Source organism: Mytilus galloprovincialis, chromosome 11 (genome assembly GCF_965363235.1).
Source record: "Mytilus galloprovincialis chromosome 11, xbMytGall1.hap1.1, whole genome shotgun sequence".
Lineage (NCBI taxonomy): Eukaryota > Metazoa > Mollusca > Bivalvia > Mytilida > Mytilidae > Mytilus > Mytilus galloprovincialis.
The window spans coordinates 49,558,814-49,581,674 of NC_134848.1; the positions used below are offsets into that span (position 1 = coordinate 49,558,814).

At 30.7% G+C, this 22,861-nt stretch overlaps 1 protein-coding gene across 1 annotated transcript; it reads left to right on the forward strand.

Annotated features, from left to right (window-relative positions):
- Positions 1–917: 917 nt before the first annotated feature.
- On the forward strand, positions 918–22,499 carry LOC143052317 (uncharacterized). Its single transcript, XM_076225324.1, has 18 exons — positions 918–1,665; positions 6,257–6,416; positions 7,071–7,225; positions 8,093–8,263; positions 9,001–9,104; positions 9,685–9,833; positions 11,354–11,451; positions 13,130–13,249; positions 13,739–13,979; positions 15,347–15,437; positions 16,568–16,632; positions 17,047–17,176; positions 18,202–18,299; positions 18,966–19,058; positions 19,959–20,060; positions 20,558–20,692; positions 21,774–21,864; positions 22,296–22,499. The coding sequence occupies exons 1-18, from the start codon at positions 1,041–1,043 to the stop codon at positions 22,398–22,400; spliced, it is 2,733 nt and encodes a 910-aa protein (XP_076081439.1). The 5' UTR covers positions 918–1,040; the 3' UTR covers positions 22,401–22,499.
- The last annotated feature ends 362 nt before the right edge of the window (positions 22,500–22,861 follow it).

Here is a 22,861-nt window from a genome sequence, read left to right on the forward strand (position 1 = left end):
GGACTGAAATTTTGTACTTGCACTAGACGCGCGTTTTGTCTAGAAAAGACTCAACGGTGATGCTCGAATAAAGTTTTCTGTTAAAAGGCCAAATGAATTACGAACTTGAAGAGCATTGAGGACAAAAATTCATAAAAGTTTTGCCAAATACAGCCAAGGTAATCTATTTCTGAGGAAAAAAATCTTAGTTTTTCAAAAAAATAAATTAGTATACTGCTAACATATGAGTTATTAGATGTTGCTATTATGTATTTATTTTATATTTGATTAAAAAACAGTACTCGAACATATTGCGTGTTTACTTTAAAAACGCAGCGTGCAATGTTGAATTGAAGACGACTTTTTGGAGGTAAATGAAACTTCTCGTATGAATTGTTTTATATTTGTCGTTCGGGGCATTTTATAGCTGTCTATGCGGTATGGGGTTTGCCCATTGTTGAATCCCAAATAAGCATCTATAGTTGTTAATTTTTTTTATGGCATTTGGTCTCTTGTGAAGATTTGTCTCATAGGCAATCATACCACACATCATTTTTATATTAACAATTACATTTACATGTATATATGCATTTAAATACTGCATCAACTAATACAATATTGTACGTCGAACTGTCAATGTTATCTGTAAATTATGCATAATCAAAATGCAACAAATCATAGTGTTTGTACCAATCTAGTAAGGGGTCAACAATTACAAAAGTTACAGAATTAATCAATACCCAACAACCCGTGGAATATAATCAACTGTCAATTGCTTTTTAGGTTTGCTGATTGATATCTTATTAAAGAAACGCCACCACTATAAATAGTCAATTTCTTTTATTGAAATTCAGTGATAACCGACAATCATTTAGTCAGATTTAATTTGCAATATTTAAACGTTTTGATGGATTAATATAACATGATAAATTGTGATTTGATATTTGGATCAATTTTAAAGTCGATTTAGATCAACAACATACAATTTATATATTTTTTTTTTGTAGTAAACAGTTATATTTTTATCAGAATTTTGTGACACGAGTACAAACATTGAAAAAATGAAATCATTTTCAATACTTTCAATACTGTATCGTTTAGTATTTACATCAAGCAATCAAGTGGGTAATCGGACAGAACGATTTAATGACAATTCCAAAATGTATCTTTCGGATTTAACAACAACCTCTGTTATATCACTGCTGCATTTAGATAATGGAAAGACAAAGAATACATTCAAACCGACATTGCTTCAGACACTGAATTATATAACTGATACCGTGCATAAGGTTTCCATGGACGAGATTAAGGTTCATACTGAAACCGATGGATTGACAATGCAGGAAAATGTTAATAACGGAATTGTTCAAATAGGATGCAGATATTTTGGGTCTTTTGAAAAGTTGAAACATACCAAGCTAAACATTTCACACTCGAATAAAAATACTCAGGAATGTGATAATAATACGAAAGGGCAATGTGAATCAATTATGCCTGCAATAAAACATGGACACGTTATAAATGTGTGTGGTGAACATTCAAATGGACTGTATATCGTATGTTTCCGAAACTATCTAACCAGTTGTGCATTTCCATTTGACATACATGCTAATATCAACGGATTGTTTTCTTATAAAACAGAAAATACAACCCTTCAAAGAAAAATAGCGGCCATGACGATTGACGGTAAGCTTAACATATTTAATCTTATTCTAGTACATTATTTACGAACTATAATTGACAACACCATGTTCCAAAGAAAAGATAATAAGACAAAGCAGAACACAATACACCAAACTAAACAAATAATAAAGACACCATCATAAACTAGGGATGAACTAAAGTTCTGTTTGAAGGTAATTATTTTCAGCTCAACTAGTGGTACAAGCTGTATTACTCTTGTAAAACTTCGATGATAAGTTATATGCAACGTATTGTCTTCCAAAATTTGTAAAAAAGTGTAATGTAACCCTAAGACATCAATGAACTTTGATCATTTTTTATCAAATTTCATAGACTAAGTACAATTAGTTAATACTTGATAAGTAATAGGTCAAACTGCATATAGTCTGAATGAAGAGAGACCAACCACAGCACCGCGACAATTATCTCGTAGACAGCCGTCGTTCGTTTAAAAGCATATTAACATATAATGGCCTTAAATTTCAACTGGCATGCAGAGGTAAGGTGAGAACACAATAGGACCCTTTTTAGACAAAGATATACTTTACTTATACTATATATTGAGTTGCCTGAGGTAATACATAAAAAAGAAAATTTGACATGGAAATGTTTCATGAAATATAAGGAAAATGTCGTGTACAGCCAAAATCAAATAATTAGAGCAACTTCATAAATCAGCAAACCATTTTAGCAAATACATATGATCTCATCAAACGTAAAATTGTTACTTGAATGTAAACATACATAACAAAAAGTAAAATCACAAAAATACTGAACTTAGAGGAAAATCAATTCGGAAAGTCCATAATCACATTGCAAAATCAAATAACAAAACGCATCAAAAACGAATGGACAAGAACTGTCATATTCCTGACTTGGTACAGGCATTTCCAAATGTAGAAAATGGTGGATTAAACCTGGTTTTATAGCGCTAACAAACCCAAGTACTACAACATATTAAAAATATTAATTAACACAATGGAAAACATCAATTCTCTACATTTAAATTATTTTCCATAATACATAACATATAATTGTCAACAAAGTATAAGATGGAAATTGTATTTATTGAAAATTAAACATTCGACGTCTAAACAGTCAAATCAGAAAAATAGCGTCCTGTATTTTTAAGGTCCTGAACATGCATAAAACATTTGTCACTGGACGTCAAGCAATCAATTATCAATCGATCTTGTATGTGTATCTTTATTTTGCCTTTGACTATTTCACAAATTTTGGTAATCCACAAAAAAATTATAATACAGTTACACATTTAATGTACAACTAAGTATTTTGAAAGAGTGTTTTTGTTCACATTGTGCATTTGTTTACAAACAGAAAGCTAATGCAGTATAACGTTTCCTTGACATACGGAAAATTGTTGATGAGACTTAAGAAGTTGCATTTTTGCTTGTTATTTGTATACCTGTAAAAAAGCTATGCAAACTAGCAAAGTCTAACTCACCATTTCAATTAAAATTGAAATACTAGTAAATGGAAATAGTTATGTCAATGCAGAACTATTTGTTTGCTTTTAAAAACAAATTGCTAGTATCATCTGTACAATGAAAACATAATAAAACAAATACACTAGAGTTCATCATAGCCTTTTGTGATGATTAAAGTTTACCGTACCAGTTGAATGGTCGGCTTGTTATGCCATGCATGCTTAATACAGTTTGACCTACTTTGGTGAGTTAATAAGTAGTACTTGAAGCAAAAATTTAATTGGAAATGTTACATAGTATACACTATAGATTTCTAATAACCTGTTAATACATGTTTAAAAACAAATCTGATTTCATGTTTTACCGGGTCAACTGTATTCGATTTGAAAACAAAACGTCCTTGAAATTTAACAACATTTCTATTTGTCGACAATCAGCCATTCATCAATGCATTATCAATCATTATTATATTTACATCATCTGTAATATTCACACAAAGAATATCTTCCTAAAAAAACGCGTTTCTGTTTAATTTGAAAACACATAAATTACTAGTTATATCAATATTATTATACTTGTGAATAATGGTCTTCGTGTTAAATGATTTAGAGTTTGATAAATTGATAAATCTTACTTTGCTAGACAGTTACAGGTCGATATAAAGAGATTTTGCAGATAGTCAATTATTTAAGGCAAATAAAAACAAAATATAATTATTCTAAAAGAGGGACGAAAGATACCAGAGGGACAGTCAAACTCATAAATCAAAAATACAAACTGAAAAACGCCATGGCTGAAAATGAATAAGACAAACAGACAAACAATAGTACACATGACACAACATAGACAGCTAAAGAATAAGCAACACGAACCAAACCAAAAACTAGGAGTGATCTCAGGTACTCCGGAAGGGTGAGCAGATCCTGCTCCACATGTGGCAACCGTCGTGTTGTTCATGTTATAACTAATCCGGTAAATTCTCTAATCTGGTAGGTCACATTCCTAAAAGGGGAGGGGTTGTATTAACGACGTAAGGAACATATCAGATATCATCTGTTAAACGCTTATTCCATAACGGTCTAACTTATTACTTTTCACATATAATGCCAGATATTTTAATAATTCTACAAGTATAGTAGTTATAATACTCAGCATGGCTAGAGAAAAAAATATCGCTTTCTATAGAACAAGAAGTAGCTGTAATAGTTCAGAACAGATGTCGAACAGCTGCTTTGTTGACAGTGATAAATGTGTGAAGGAAATTTCAAAATATAAAGTAAAACACACTAGATTTGTAATTGCTAGCAATAACGGATGGCACCCTCGTTCTCCCATTGCCAGGCGATCAACAGCCATTTTGAAAATTCTCCAAAATGCAACTCTGCCTATGCCAGTTACCATTTCTGTAAAGTTTCATCCAGTTTGCAGTACTTTGATTTTTTGGAAAATTTTGACATTTTTGCTGTTTTCATGGTTACAGTGGATAATTAAACAAATCTAAAAGAGACATCTCATTGCCACATGTTATGTTATATATCAATACAGTTTCAATAACTTTGGTGAAATACTCGTTAAGAAACTGCTGATTTCAGCATAACATTTTCATAAAGTTTCATCCAGTTTGGTCTTATAACAAAAAAGTTAAAATTTTTGATATTTTAGCTGTTTCCATTGTTACGGCAGCCATTTTGAAAATTCTAAAGTCAAACTGCATATCAGCACATGCCAGTTACCATTCCTGTGGAGTATCTTCCAGTTTGGAACACTTTCATTTTTTTCACATTTTTGCTGTTTCCATGGAAACGGCGGCCATCTTTTACCATTCCATACCAAGGTGCACAACTTTACATGAGGGTCCTCATTATAGTAAAGTTTCATCAACATTGTTGCATAGGATTCCGAGAAACACGATGGACAAAATGTGTAGAAGAAGAATAAGAAAATTAAGAAAAAAAGAAACGTAGAATAACAATATGTCACCCCAACTCCGTTGAGGGTGCCATAATAAAAAAAAATACAATAGCAAACAGGCAACAACTTAGAGAATCTTAAAAGAAGTAAAGTGCTGATTTGCATGTTTTCCTAACATAAAATTAGGACTACGTTTTCGTTTGTAACATATGTTGAAATTGAAAACAAATTAAAATCAATTCGTAAAAACGTTTGATGTTAATTTACAAACAGACGGACGGCTTATTTACGTTTAAATTTTGACTATACTAAAATGTTATAGATTTATTCTTTTCATCAATTACCAACCAAAGATATGTGATATGGTCTTATTTGTGTATAATTATTTAATATCAATATTGACATTTAAAAAATAATTAAAGACAGACACTATTGAACTACAATGATTGTCATTAATATAATGTTTTGTCACAATACCATATGTTACACCAAATATAACAAGAATTTAACTGAATATAATGAGAAGTTTACAGTCATTGATTTTAAAGTGCATACGCTATTATTGGTTATTTTAAATAACATACGTAAACATAATTGTTTGATCCACTGCTGGTATCAAAGAAATACAATAAAATTATTATTAGCCCCTTATGCTCTACTCCATTGTTTTTGTTGTTCCTTGTAAAGACTATTCATTTCGGATTACGGATATGTCGTCCTGGGACTGTCACTTTGTCAGTTGTTCTTATTTAATCAGACACTGAGTACTGATTAGCTGTTAATAGATTTGAAGGTAGCAATATAGCAATTTATACTTTCATTCCTTAATTCTAATACTGTAGGGATACAACAGTCAACGAAACACAAAAGATGATTAGACATTCATTTGTAACATTTCTTTGATTTTTATACTTCGTTAAATGTCGCAGCGATCAAATGTATCAAACGATCTATGAATTAATATGAAAAGTAATCATTACACGATAATGCTTCATCCATATTATCATTAGGGTAAATCTCTAATTTGGCATTTAAATTAGAAAGATCATATCATAAGGAACATGTATAATAAGTGTTAAATTGATTGGATGTCAACTTCATCAAAAACTACCTCGACCAAAAACTTTAACCTGAAGCGGGACGAACGAACGGACGGACGCACAGATCAGAAAACAAATCATTACAGTATTTTTTTGGCATAATCAATTATTTTATTTTATAATTCTTCATTGCAGGCAAGCGTAACAAATTGATCCTGACTATATCATCTCCGTACTTTTATCGAACATCATCGCAGTGTAAGCTGATATATCAAGTGTATGGTGACTTTGACTATGAAGTAATGATGATTCATAATAATAAGACGACAGTACTTTCAAAAGGATATGATGTGAGGTAATACAAAACACTAAACAGGTCCTTAGTATATAATTTAATTTTGGATGTAACGCGTCTTCTGATTGGCTGACGTTATTTTGTTATGAGCCCATAGACATAATTTAGTCATGTGATCGTGACGTCATCAACGTTTTTTCATGGTTTTCTATGGTTTAAAATGGAATTTAGAATTAAATTATAAGAAATGACTGTAATATTTTTTCTGTCTATTCGAAATAACATAAAAAATGTGGTGCACACTGTTAAATAACCCACTACGCGCGTTATTCAGTGTGCACCAAATTTTTTATGTTATTTCTTCATAGACAGAAAAAATATTACAGTCATTCCTTAAATGTAGTGAATGATAAATGTGCATGTGCATTCTAAAAAAAAACTTGAATTAAACATATATATTATTTATCAGTTTTCAGTTTTCCTATAATTGGATATATCTTATATTTGTATTATCATGTCACTATTTTTGTCAACAACACTTATCACAATTAATTATGACCTTGTACTGAATACATTAATTTCGAAAACTGTTGAGAAAACCGTTTATATGATGAGAAGTTCAATTCTATTGGTAATTGTAAAGGGAAAACAGCTGTGAAACCTTATTATAGTAAGCTCTGTTCTATTCTAAGAATAAGCCTTTTGTACTTGTAGGGACAGTGTTATTCAACAGGATATTGGTTATATGGTAACGCGATTCCGGATTTTAGTCAGACTGAAATTAAGTGGTCGTCAAATGAAAACAAATGCTCTGAACTTAACGGAAATAATGATGAAGAATTGTTCTCAGGATCACAAAAGAAAATTAGGTATATAAAAAAAATGACAAGTAAGAAGCAGATCATTATAAAATGTAATGAAGGCATACTTTAATTTGACGGTTGATTTTTTTGTATGAATAGGAAATATAAACATGTTTCAGAACATTCATTTGGTGAAAACATAGGAATAAATGGTATGTGCCACTTCACAAAGTGTAAACCATTTTTTTTTCGCGAAAAGTATATGTTGCCATTTTTTTTTTCTAACTTTGCAATGATTAACCATGTAATCGTTGACAATTTTGAAAATTTTTTAATATAAAAAAGAAGATGTGGTATGATTGCCAATGACACAACTATCCACAAAAGACCAAAATGACACAGACATTAACAACTATAGGTCACCGTACGGCCTTCAACAATGAGCAAAGCCCATACCGCATAGTCAGCTATAAAAGGCCCCGATAAAACAATGTAAAACAATTCAAACGAGAAAACTAATGGCCTTATTTATGTAAAAAAATGAACGAAAAACAAATATGTAACACATAAACAAACGACAACCACTGAATATACAGGCTCCTGACTTGAGACAGGCACATACATAAATAATGTGGCGGGGTTAAAATGTCCTGTCGAAAAAAAAAATCATAAACCCCACAACACAACATATCGTTTAATGATACGACATTTACTGCAAGTATCTATAAAAAAAAATTAAGCAAACTTAAAGGAAAGTATGATCTTTTAACTGCATCTTAATCTTTGTGGAGAACGACATCTTTTAATGCTTTTTTCATATCATCTGCCTTTCTATTTATCCAATGAGTCAATCAACACATGTAACATGGTTTTACTTTATACCATTAAATATGGTTTAAACATTATTTCAAATGTTCATCTTTTAAATATCAGAGAAAGACACAAGTTTGCAATTCAGGGAATGTAGCTTTGAAGATGGGGTATGTACATGGATCAATACAACAACCAGTGACGAAAGCTGTACATTTAAAGTTGTAAATGGTCTGTATGTGGCTGACACAAGGATAAGAGCACTGGGTGACAATAGTATCAATTCTTTTTTAGGTATGTCTTATATTTTGTATCAAATTCCATATAACAGTATTGAATGAGACATGAAATATGAACCGGTCATATCAAATCATTGATAACACCATGACCAAAAATAAGATAAAACTATGATCACAACATACATAGCAGTATACCAACAGTTGCAACATATCAACAATGTACAACTTCGTTCCTAAATGGTATGATATTTTGAAGCTCATATGTGTTGTTTTGTAAACTTTGACGTAGTTTTTAATTTTCTCTTAATAGTTCATGCGTGAATTATTGATTAAAGATTAGTTGATTGCACAACATTATGTAAGTCACGTTTTGTAAACGTATTTTAACATAGGAACAGCCTGTGAATAACACATGGGGATTGTTTATGCCATTTTTTTTATGTGTAATACACCTACAATCCTTAAAGCATTGTTAACTTTACATTCAATATCAAGTCAAGTTAATTTTCATACCATTTTCATTTCTTTCTCTCAATGTTCAAAAACTCTTACATACAGTAAAACGCCCAATGACGACTGTAAACGTTTTCAAACCTTGAAAAAGCATGTCAATAACGATTGTATAGTTTTTCTAGCAAATTTCTTTATGTTATCTTTATTGTACGTTTTACTGTGTTTGTACGAGTGTTCGTGAAGAAAACACAATAAAACGTACAATAATCATTAAGTCACGTTTAGTAAACATTGTTTAACATCGTAATAGCCTGTATCTAACATATTAGATTGTTTTAGGCCACTTTCTTTATGTTCATGGTAAGATTTGTTATGGACGAAATGCTTCCTTTACGACAGTTCTAATGAGTTATGAAGCAGGTGACAGAAATAATACTTGTAAAGTAGGTATAAGACATTTTTATCGTTTCTCTTCCACCAAATTTGAAAAATGATTTTACGGATAGAAATATTGTCAAAATTAGACTACACTCATTCAGAGATAAATGTATGATAAAATCAACCTCTGGTTGACGGTTGCAACTACACAGAACATCTATTAATAACAGATTCCTTTCCTCAGCTTGTTAAAGAAATATTTGACCTGTTTAAAAAATGATACCTGCTCCTATCAAAACTATTTTATTTTCATAGTTATAAATTGTTAAGTCAAAATTATCGGGTCCTATATGACTTTACATATTAAATAACATTGTACAGTCAAAATTATCGGGTCCTAGTTGACTTTTCATACTGAATACTCTACCATGCTTACCTCAACCCCTAATTCTGATGGAATAATACTGTTTTTTACATAAAAACTCCTTCTTCCTAAGTAACTTCATTTGACATTAAGATTTTCATAACATTCTGACACAAGCAATTCACTTTAAAAGGTAACGATTATATTACAAACATACCTTTTCGTTGTCATTGTTCAAATTAGAACCAAAACATGACCTTTACAATTTTTTAACCTTTTAGGTACAATTTGCTGTCATTGGAACATTACTGTTAAAGCTGGTACTGATGTCGCCAATATTGGGAGAAACAATGATTTTATGGAACCAAAGCTTGATATTTAAAGTTTGGACCACCATGTCAGTTCCAATTCCGGTCAAAATATCGGATGTGTAAGTCTTATAGAATCATTTAAAAGATTATCAAAATACAAAACTTTAACGACAACATTTTATAAACAATTGAAAGAGATAATGATGCTAGACAAAATCATCTTGAATACTGTAAACAGGGAAATTTTCGCGGTAGTTTTATTTTCGCTATTTTCGTGGTAAGAATAGAAACGCGAAAATAAAACGACCGCAAAAAAATCAGGGAAACTTTTTTATTACATTTACTTTTACAAATTGTGAATTGGATGGAGAGTTATCTCTTTGACACTCATACCACATCTTCATATATCTACGCATATGAATAAAATATATATAGGACTACTGTATAACACTGATTTTATAGACGACACATATATAACTGAAATTATAACTGTATCTCTTAATGAAAAGCAGTGTCAGAAGTTATGAATTTAATGCAAACAGTGCACCATAAACACGGAAGCAAACATAACGGATATTGTTATGAAAACAATACTCATTGCAATTATGTTAATGATACATGTCAATCAGTGATACAAGTATCACCTCGTTGAATCTACTACACATATTAATCAGATCAAAAGATCGTTAATTATCATTAATCCTGGGAGCATTTTATCTAATTCAATCCTAATTAGGTCTACTTTTCTGTATTGTGTATGTGTTTTTACAAGCAAACATGACAAACTTGTAATCTACTTTAACATTAATGAACCGAAAACAAGAGATTTCTGATTGATTTTATCACTTTATTTAAGATATCACTTTCCAAATCATTTATGAAAATATTTATATGGGCCAGGGAAATCGCGAATTCAAAACGGCGCGAATTTGGATTGTGTTAGTAAATCGCGAAATAAAGACGGCGCGAAAATTTCCCGGTTTACAGTATATGGATTCTTTTGTTTAATACGGTTAACCACATCAACAAGTTATGTAGGTGAGTATATGTTCTTCAATCTTTTGATGTGTTATTAAGATACTGACCACCAGAAGTATTATCATGGTGGATAACAAAGCCGTTAAAGAAACGGAAATATATTTTTTTTACATTTATTCCAGACGTTTACTGAATTCGGAGACGAATAATTGACATTAAATTAGTAAGAATTTTCCTGTAAAAGGTCAATTTATTGCAACAGTTAAGCAGCTAAGTTTCACTTTAATGAGAATCTACTTTGATACATTGGAACAAAATTACTAATAAATATATGTTGTTAAATTTATTACAGCGAATAATGATTTATTGGATGCGCTACAAATAGACCGGATGATCAAAACATGATTTTTTTTCTAATGAACTGCCTTATATCCATTGGAAATGGTTTCGAAATGTGCAAGCAGTTAGTTCAAATACATATATTTCGAATCCTAAGGGAAAAGCCTACAAATTGAAACGTTGAAAAATACAACTGAAAACATGCATTTACTATTAATAAATGTCTCAATTTCCTATATGCAGACACTTGGCTCCAATGTCATTTTTGTTTCGTCAGCGTGTTTTCTTTATTTTAGAATAAGTACAACTCTTTATTTTTCAGATTTTATCTACAATTTGAGACTGTAAGTTCAACTGATCTATTTAAGGACTATATTGCCATCGATGATGTATCATTTTCGCAAGGATGTACGTTTGTAGGTCAGTACTTTTTTCAGTGAAACAGTTAACAAACATTTGACTGCACTAAGCTTTAGCATGACTTGTTTTCATATCGCAAAGGTGGTCACACTTGTTATTTATCTATTTTTCTTATTTTAGATTTCTGTCCCTCAACCCATCTAAGATTTTTATTTGAAGCAAAACATGCTTTGGCTTTAAAAGTTGATAATACCAGAAAGTGAATGGATTTTTTTCTTTGTGTTTACCGAAAGAAATGACCCAACTAAAATTGTTCTAGAACTTCATAAATATCAACTGTTCAACAGTAATTTTAATTTCATTGTGCGTGTAACATTACCAGTTGGCAAGTAGGACCTTTCATAAACATAATTTGATTCTGTCATCATAAGAAATTTATAAACATTTGTAATATTATAAATGCAGTTATTGTTTAGATATTTTTGTAATTTTGCAAAAATAGAGACAAGAAAATGTCTGCACAAATAATAACTTGCGATTTAACTTGTGATTTCATTGTTTATATACAAACAGAAGATGTGGTATCATTGCCAATGAGACCACTCTCCGCAAGAGACCAATTGACACGGAAATTAATAGCTATAGGTCATCGTACGGGCTTCAAAAATGAGCAAAGTCAAAATCGCAATGTCAGCTATAAAATACCCCGCAATCATAAATGTAAAAAATGTAAAAAAGCTAACGTCCTAATAAATGTACACAAAATTGACGAACAACAAATATATAACACAGCATGCGCAACAAACGAAAACCACTGAACTACAGATGCCTGACTTTGTGATAGGCACATACTTAAAGAATATGGCGGGTTTAAACATTTTAACGAGATTCCAACCCTACCCTTCACCAAAGACAGTGTTGTATCAGTACAACATAAAAACGAACTATTGAAATCATTTGAAAAGGGCTACAATATGTTCGAGAGTAGATGCAATTAGTGATAGCTAGTTTAAAGCCGATATTAACTAATATAAAAAAAAATAAAAAAAAACATGCATCTGAGACTAAATTATCAATCAAACATGCAACATCCAATGGATTAAGTGTAAAAACGTCATAAATATTTAAGAGAAAGACATGACATGTGCAATGCAAAGATACAGGAGTTGATAAATTGTGAATCAATAAAAGTGCATATGTATACAACAATTACATTTAGGTGGCTTTTCATTTAATGATAACAAACCTAATTTACATGATATTTTGTACCAACAAAAACGAGATTAAGATCTTATGACAGTGTTGAATTGGTAATCTTAAAGAATAAACATAGGAGATGTGGTATAAGTATTAATGAGACAACTCTCCATTCAAGTCACATTTTGTAAAAACACCAAATTAATTATAGGTCAAAGTCTTGTCTTCAGCACGATTTTTATTTAAAGGATCATTAAGTTTACCAGGATCGTTTCGAAAATTCCGGGCATCACCGTAATGAGGATAAAAAAATAATCCGTTTGAAATACGTTTTCTACAGGTAAAACCGAATTTCAAAACCAAATCTTATATCTATGAAAGAATTTAGTAAAAGTTTGCATGCCTCATTTCAAAACTTTGAAATAATCAGTATTTGCTGTCCATTTTTCACCAATCGCAAAATAAATTCAAGCAAGCATTTCTAAATTGACAGTAATGGATACAATGCATGAATTATTATTATGTATACCATGTATTACAGATTCAGCTAGCATCGATATGATAGAGGTTGAAGAAAACAATGATGTATTGTCCCTAGAAGTTATTATCCCAGTGTTTGTGGGTGTAGCATTTACCACATCGGTTTTAATAACAATAACAGGCATGTATTTAAAAATGAAATTTAAAAACTTTGATTTTACGTGAGTTAAACAAGAAAATGATAAAGTTATAGAGTAAGGATATACCAGACACCCTTACACTGTCATACTGAATGCCAACTGCGTATCAATGCGTCAAGATGCAAACAATAATATACGAAACCGAAACAAAATAGCATAGTGCATGTGAGCTCTTTACAATTACCTTCGAAAATTCAATATTTCTAAATATTTATCTTGTTTTACTTAAAAAGGGTTCTGTCATATTGAAGTCTTTATTTTGAGATAAAGAACATATTCTGTAAGATTTGTAGAAAACATGCAACAATGTTGCCTCAACAATTGATGCACGATAGTTTCCTATTAATTCTTGTGTATAAATTGTATTGTATCGCATAGGACTTGAGTAACTGAACCAATATTGTGATGATAGACATATTATAACACACATGTAATATACATTGTTATTGAAATCATCATTTCTGTTCCAGTTGTAACCAAGTGGTATAGGAGAAATTCGTTTATTAGAAAAAGTCAGCCTTTACATGAAAGCCCTGTAAAATGGACAGCTCTAGAGAACTCAGAGACAACATTATCTTCCATTTCACTCTCAACTTTTTGCAATATTGAAGAGTTTCTTACAAAGAAGAATCCAAATTATGAGTGGTATAATGGCCGAATTCTCAACAATAAACTTATTGAAATCCCTCGTGAAAAACTGACGATATCGAAGTAAGTTGAGCTTTGATTCTTTTTCAATCACAATCTACACAATATTATATTCTGTAAGTTATGCAAGTGCTTTTCATTCTACTGTAACGTGATTCTGAAATAGGAACAGTTCAATCATTACAGCTTCAATCATTTTATTTCTATCGATTTTAAAGAAATGCTAAATAGGCCTGATGATCATTTCCACTCAGAAGTTGAAAAAAATGGACGACGATATGGCTTAACAAAAGAAAACGATCAACAGACTAAAAAAGTTTAATTTTGAAAACTATAAGACTGAGCAACACACATCTCATCAGCACTTGGGATTACCTTAAGTGCACCGAAATGGTAAGCAGATCCTTCAACACATGTTGCATCTTTTATGTTGCGTATCTAAGTTCAAACCCGGTATAAAGTCTAATTCGGTAGGTCAAATTAGATCAAAGTGAATCTACGAGTATTATATTGTGAACTAGAACGTGAGGTATACAATAGTGCAAGTTAGAGAATTGTGTGAGTTAAAATGCGAACATGTAGTAAATCAGACATCAAACAAGTTAAAAGATATTAACATTCAACATATGCATTTGAAGTCATTGTCTTCGATACTGAACAACTTTGAAGATGTTATCATAAAACCCTTCTAAACGCAATATTTGAAAGACAAACATATATCTTATTGACAAAACACAATATGTTTTTTCAGTCGTGTCGAAGATTTTTTTATTAAATCTATCATTTGTAAAAAAAAAAAAAATAGTGTAGTCAGTGAGTGTGACAGAATTCAGTTGAATTCTTTAAAACAGTGTATAAGATTATGACATTATTATAATTTAGATTGGCAGAAATAGATAATTTTCATCGTTTGACTGTTCTTTGCATATTTGTTTGTTTTGTATTTTGTATATTTCATCATAAATATTAATCAAAAATTATTTTCGTTCGTTGTTAAGGTCTTGCATTCAATAAGCACTATGTTTCATTGTGTTTACTTACTTACTCATTTATTTAATTTTAAACATAACTTCTGAATTAAAAATTGTTGTTCATATAATATGACGAGGTAGGATACCAAACCTTATCTTACGGCGTTAATCATTGAAAAGGACAACAGTCCTTTTCCAATAGCAGAACCATAAAATAACGACATTTTCGTATTATGCATGGTTAAAACTTTTTTGCATAAATTCTTGAATTTTAGAAATATTCATAAAAAAACAACCGAATGTCCATATGCAGGTTTACGCAGCAAGAATTTATACTGTGATTTCGACGACCAGTTTTGTACATTTGCATCCAAAAATTGGATGATTTCAAAGTGATTATTTAATCATATTTTAATATGTTAAGTTTACCTCCACATTGATATGTTCTTGTTTTAATAGTAAAATAGGGAGTGGTGCCTTTGGTGAAGTGTATAGTGGTATTATGGTACAGGATTTTCCAACGAAAAAATGCAGACATGTTGCTGTCAAGGTAGCATTAGACATAACCATATTTGTAATATATAAATTGAGATGTAGCATATGATTAGTTTTTTTGTGGATTTGATGTTGACGACATCTCTTTGATTTATGTATAAAATACTGATCAAAAACAATATGACATACTGCAACAAACGAAAAACCATTCAATTTCATGCATCTAACTTTGGCCACCCACATACAAAATGTGGATTGGTTAAAAGAAATAGATTTGAAATCTGTCAATACACTCATAGACGATTTCATCAATGTGTAATGTAGTAACGTTCTGAAAATTGATCATATTTGTACAAATTTCAATAAGAGGGAAACAAAACAATTAATAATGACAACAGTAGTATACCGCTGTTCTATCGTCATAAATTGAGTAAGTAAAAACAAATACATATCACAAATCAAAACTGAAGGAAACAACGGTACAACAAAATCAATACACTACCAAATTAAAGCTTTCTTGTTATAAACTATTTAATAACAATTGTCATTGTCCTGACTTCATTCATGACATTTTAAGAAAAATGGTAGATTGAAACTGATTCCATGGCTAGCCGAACAAGAACTTTTCTGGTATTATTAAAAATACAACTAAATTAACAACACTACACGAGACAGGAATACAGTACTAGTACGTATAAACAACAAAAGGACACAGTGATGCATCGCAGTTCAGAAGTCATCAATTGATTAAGAGAAAACATGACCATGTTACAAAAAGAGGGAGACACAAACATCTATAAGAAGAAATTAACGGAACGACAAAGACACTGAATGCAACAAAACAAACGCAAATGCAACATACATTGAAACCAACTTTTGATAACAACTGCAATATTTCTGACATGGTAAAAGAATTTCAGGATACATGGTCGGTTTAATCTGACTGGCTAAACCTGCCGCTTAAAGATTATGTAAATGCCCATATACTGAACACTTAATTTGATGTAAGCTTCGAAATAATTTACTATAATTTAAGTCTCCAATAATACAGAAATAAACATAATATATCATTACTTGATATTTAGATAGCTGCTCCTTAATGACCTAATGCAGGTGATCTGTAATATATAGATTGCATTGAATATTGAAAGTTAAGAAACTAATTCGTGTTTTCTTATATTTCAGTCAGTATTACAAGGGTCTTCTGAGAAAACTAGAGCCGACTTTTTCCTTGAAGCTTTAACGTTAAGGTACAATTTGCATTTTTAAATTTAAACCCTTATGCTTGTTATAAAAGAAAACCATAGGGAAAAGTATTTTGCTACCTGAGTTTAACGATCTTTTTCACGTTTAAATTAGACAGACCCTACTTAAAAAAATCAAAATTCATCGACAAATTTTTTAAAAAGTGATAAAGTAGTAATCGATAAACTCAAGTAATATTAAATTGAAAGTAAATCAGCAAATTACTTTAACTTTGACAGACAATGTTTTTTAGTTATTAAAAAAATATTTCGCCAATTCTTTTAATTCTTTAATTTGATAGTGCAAAATGTAGCACACATACATACGTTACATGCTTTTGTATCATTAAAGTATAAAACATTGTATTTGTTTTATCTGACCATGTGTATGATCATATAATGTTTTTTGTTTTCTTTCAGCAAATTTTCTCACAAAAATATAGTTGAGTTTTTAGGAGTTTCACTAGAGAAAAATTCCATCTTGTTAGTTTTGGAATATATGTCAGGAGGAGATTTGAAGACATACTTAAAACGGTTAAGACTAGATGTTGTAAGTATTCATTGGTTTGCAATCAATGAATGTAGTCTTCAAAACTATTACAGTATATGATGTTTAATGAAAAATGTAACATGTTCTAATTTCGGCTCTTTACAACTATCTAATACAAAACTGTGCTGAGTGTAAATTTTGGTCATGCCTTATGCACCTGTTTTCAAACTCTGGTTGTAACTAAATATTTAGCTAAAATTGACAGAATTTGTTTTGATTAGTTTAAACAATATTTATTCAGATAAATTTACATTAAACATATTATACAATGAAATAATATTAAGGATTCAGAAACAAGCAATTTGCTTTTACAAATCTGTCTCCTTTTACAAAAATAATACACTTATTGAACAATACATAAATAGATGATTTGATTATCGACCTTTTGTTACAAAATCATTAATTTTGTTGATATATCTTTTTGTAAGTTTTATCTCTCAAAGTATTTTTACAAGTTTGTGCAATACACATATGTCGCTTGTACGCAGGTCATTTAATGTTTTAAGGTGTTTTAATTGTTTATTATTAGTTTTGTTGTCAATAGAAATGTTGACATGAAATGTAAATTAACTATCGTGTAACTTTTAAATCTTTTGCAATAAATAGGTTTGTCTTCTATAAGGTATGTTGATCTATAATGTTCTCTGACAGATTTGGCACAACTTACTTTTTCCTTTTTGATTTAACGTAATTAGGTATTAACAATTAATATCAAATTATTAAATCAAAATCTTGTATTCAGCATGTAACTACTTCACTAAACACTCCTAAACGTGAAAGTCCAATTCAACGAGCATTATGATTGTGTTGATAGTTTGAAGAATAAAGGGCATGCAATAACTATTTATAACCTATCGAGATATGGATTCCTGAATGCTCTTTAACTTCAACTCTTGTTTGACCTTCTTGTTATTCAAACATCACTGTTGAGTCTTTTGAAGCTGAAATGCCAGTCTGGTGTGCATATTTATAAGTCTGGTATCGTTAACTAGTTTTGACTCATATCTCTCTTATGATAATTACAGAATAACGACTCGGACCTAAAAGCAGTTGATATGTTGAATATGTGTATTGATGTTGCAAATGCCTGTACATATCTAGAACAAATACAGTTTGTACACAGGTATGATTGTTTAAACTTTTTATGTTTATACGAGTATTTTAAATGATTAAATCACATACGATTAAACCACTGTAAATTGTGTAATCTTTTGTAATTTTGGGTAATATATCATTGACTCGTTTCAAAAAATTCAAACAACGTTCTAATTTCTTATAATTTCTTTTTCTCAATTGATGCATTAAACCGATATACATCACCTATATAGTAGATATAGGAAGATGTGGTGTGAGTGCCAATGAGACAATTCTCCATCCAAGTAACAATTCAAAAAAATAAACCATTATAGTTCAATGTACGGCCTTTAACACGGAGCCTTGGCTCACACCAAACAACAAGCTATAAAGGGCCCCAAAATTACTAGTGTAAAACCATTCAAACGGGAAACCAACGGTCTAATCTATATAAAATTTAAAAAAAAACGAGAAACGAGAAACACGTATAAATTACATAAACAAACGACAGCTACTGTACATCAGATTCCTGACTTAGGACAGGTGCAAACATTTGCAGCGGGATTAAACGTTTTAATGGATCCAAACCTACGGTTGATTACTGATGACCACTTATGTTACGAAATGATATATCTTTATAAGTTCGAAATTAAAAAATATTTCAAACTGCAAAGTACGATTCTCTCTGTGAAGCAAAGCACTATATCTTTTTCAGAGACATAGCAGCACGTAACTGTTTATTAACGTCAAGACAGACAGATATGCTTGTTAAAATAGCAGATTTTGGCTTAGCAAGGGATATAATGGGGTATAACATTTTTAATTTATATATAATACATTGATTTTTCAGTTGTCAATTTAGAAATGACTTACAGTAACACAAACATCATTTATAGTTAACATGGCGAACATAATTGTACCGTGTATTTAAATCAAATTTAAAATTTGAAATGCATCGCCTCTATCATGAATATCTGATATCGCAATGCTTTATATAAATATAGTTTGGTTAATATAACGTTATAATCTGGGTACAAAAACTAGTTACAAAAATCTTGATAAAATAACATTAAACACCGAAATAAGAATCATTCCGAACATCTGATTCATTTATGAGATATGCGATGCGTTCTTTTTACAACCTACCGATTTACTTTAAGTTATTTTAAAAAGAAAAAGCATCGTAAAATTCATCTTCTTCATTGTTGTTTGCTTTTTTCAAAAGAATATCGGGTTTACTGCTGCAAACAGTACTTGTTTTACTGGTCACTGTTATCATATTACAAGTCAAAAAGGGAATATAATATGGATATTGTATACATGTACCAACCCCAAACACCAACATAATCAAAAAAGCTCACAGTTGCAACTAATTTAGATATTTAAGTCACTTGATATGACTAAATTGTTATGATGAAAGCCGTGAAACCGTGACTGATATCGATTACGAATAGTGGTTTGATAAAGTCTTTGTAACCATTACTGCTGTAAATATCTTCAAGGTTGGAAAATACAGAATGATTACCTTGCCTTTTATTACACATACAGTTTATCTGAATGCACTATTAAGTATATGATGAACATGCTATTACCTTTGAATTATTAGCGTTTTTAAAAAATATTTTATATAAGTTCAAGACGAGAGATAAAACCGAAATATAAAAAAACATTTTGAGATTTAAATATAATGCAATACTATCTGTTTTAGTTCCAACTACTATAGAAAGACTGGTTCTGCAATGTTACCAGTTAGATGGATGTCGCCAGAATCATTTTCAGAAGGAATGTTTTCAAGTAAATCTGATGTTTGGTAAGAACATACGAAATAAAATTGAGAATTAAAATGGGGAATGTGTCAAAGAAACAACAACCCGACCATAGAACAGACGACAGCTGAAAGTCACCAACTTGAAGGTCTTCAATGCAGCAATAAATTCTCGCACCCGGAGGTGTCCTTCATCTGTCCCCTAAACAAATATAAATACTAGAACAGTATCATTTATGACCTGAAATATCTCTGTTAAACTAAAAAACAAACAATTTATGTTTCTGCTAAGTAAATTAAAGTTGTATTTATGTGGGCTTTGACAAATCAGAGAACAATCTAATGATAAAGTGCAGTCCAAATACATAAAAAAAAATGTTATTCATTTCGCCTCATTCTGAATTCGAGTTGAAGATTAAAATGAATTTCACTTAATACATGCATGTACTTGGTATTTGTTTTATAAACCGCACGGCTGTTTTTTATGAAGAAACACATATTTTTTTGCACTGACTAATTTCACGATTTGATATATATTGCAGGTCTTTCGGTGTCTTGATGTGGGAAATATTTTCTTATGCACAGACACCTTATGGAACAGACAACAACACAACTGTTGTGACCTTGATATTAAAAGGTCAGCGATTACCACAACCGTCCGCCTGTAAGCCAGCCATGTACGTAAACATATCCTAATTAAATTTCAATGTTGATAAAATTAGATGCACAGCCATATATAAACCCTTATTTAGTACTAAAAAAAAATTGTTTGGATTAAGTTTAAAATATCTTGATGCTAAAACATGTCTACAAAAACAACGTGTCCTGTTCGACATAAATATGTGCCTATATATGAAAAGTTTATGTAGTCACGAATCGGTTCTGACACATTTTAATTCGACACTTTATGTTTCTGCTGAGTAAATAAAATCTGTTTAACAAATTGTGCATTTTTTATAAATTCGATATAACTTTTGGACTATTTGAAATCTCAGTCTACTCCTAAAATCAATTCTTACTACTTTTGATTTTTTAACCCTGTATGATAACATTGCCCATGTGAAGTTTTGAAGTTGTTTGTATAAACATTAAACGACAAAATTATGTGACGTATAAATTTTCTGACGTCAGACACGCGAAGCAATGAGTGTGTTTTTAATTTTAATTTGATATATGCTTTTGTGTTCTGTTTAATTGTTTCTTTCAAAATTGTAACACGATGACTGCTGTACCCATAATTAGACTATTTTATTTATTATGTCTGTTTAGTTCACGCATCATTGTAAATATAACGGAATTTGACGAGACTGTTGTACAAGGTGAGAGGTGAATCGCTTAACCAGGTTTAATCCACCATTTTCCACATTTGAAAATGCCTGTACCAAGTCAGGAATATGGCCGTGTTTTTCTCTAATCGATCCAAAACACTACATGCTATAAAACATGATTCTTACATAAATAGAATTAAACAAATTAGAGATGTGGTACTTGAATGATTGTCAATGACAAAAATCTCCAACAAATTTGCAAACGAAGTAGATCTTATCAATTATATACAATCGTATGTCCTTCGACAATGTGAAAAACCCGTACCGTAAAGTTGGTTCCAAAAGTCCACATTAAAAGCATATGAAAAATTTGAATTGAATAACAAGCGGCCTAAATTTAAACCAAAACATTGACGAAAATTAAGATCACAGACATGCCCCAAAGACAATCATTGAGGCTCCTAGATTTATATTGTACCCTCTTTTCTAGTTACGATGTTATGTGTTCATGTTGGAAAACAGATCCAGTTGAGCGCCCGTCCTTTCAAGATTTGTTGTCACATTTGGAGACATTAAAACAGGTAAGAAAATTAGTAAATACCCGTTTTGAACCTCTGCCATTGAGATTTAGGAAATAATATAAATGGTCCATAGGGTATGGCATGGCAAACACATAAGTATTCAATGAGATACAAAATGATATACAAAAAAAATAGTGCATAGATATTCCATGAGGAATTAAATAACATACATCATGCACATTAATATATTAATTAAATAACGATATTCTTGTGGTTGGAAATGGTCAGGTTACAAAAGGGTGTTACAAGAGTACAAAGTGGTTTTTGCAGGTGTTCGCAGGTATGAAAAATTGTGCGAAATTGCTATAATTTAACTCCTCAAAGAACTATCGACGCCGATGATAAAATGCATAATGATTATACGGGCAAATTGTTTAAAAAATGACTTGATTTATTCGAAACTTGATACATACATCGTTTTCTTATTGTAGATACACCAAAGTGAAATCCATAAGACTCCTAAAATCTATGTCCGACAAAAGAAGTATAATACATATACCAAAGACGAGTTTGAAGAATCACCCTTAACATCATGAATTTCAAACTAACTGATTTATTTGCTAAGGAATAAGAATAATATTCTTGCCAAAGATTACATGTCGAACTGGAGTTTATTAAAATTTATATTACATATTCGCTTGCGTTTGTTCTTATATTTGTAAAACATTGAATATAGGTTGCATTTACAGTCAACTCCATAAAACAACAGTTGGTTGTACCTCTCGCATGCCAAACATATCGCATGTAAATACACAATGGTCGCTGTTTGTTCTTTGTTAAGACTGGGTAGTTGTTCATTTTCGTTTCCAAATTATTTTTAGTATACTAGTATTTTGATACATTGACATATTGTTCGATTGTAAATATCCAGTGATTGAAACACATACAAGTTCAGATGAACGGCAATAACCAATTGGTTTAAGTGGTAGTTAATGTTATAATGCCATACCGAGATTACTTGCGAATCCTTAAAGGAGTTTTTGAAAGATCGCTCAAT

What these genes read in the sequence shown, in the direction of transcription:
- LOC143052317 (XM_076225324.1), top strand. Translation starts at nt 1,041, where the DNA reads ATGAAATCATTTTCAATACTTTCAATACTGTATCGTTTAGTATTTACA. An exon ending in CCGGTCAAAATATCGGATGT is followed by an intron (nt 9,834 to 11,353) that starts GTAAGTCTTATA and finishes TTTATTTTTCAG; the next exon opens with ATTTTATCTACAATTTGAGA. An exon ending in TTAGCAAGGGATATAATGGG is followed by an intron (nt 19,059 to 19,958) that starts GTATAACATTTT and finishes TATCTGTTTTAG; the next exon opens with TTCCAACTACTATAGAAAGA.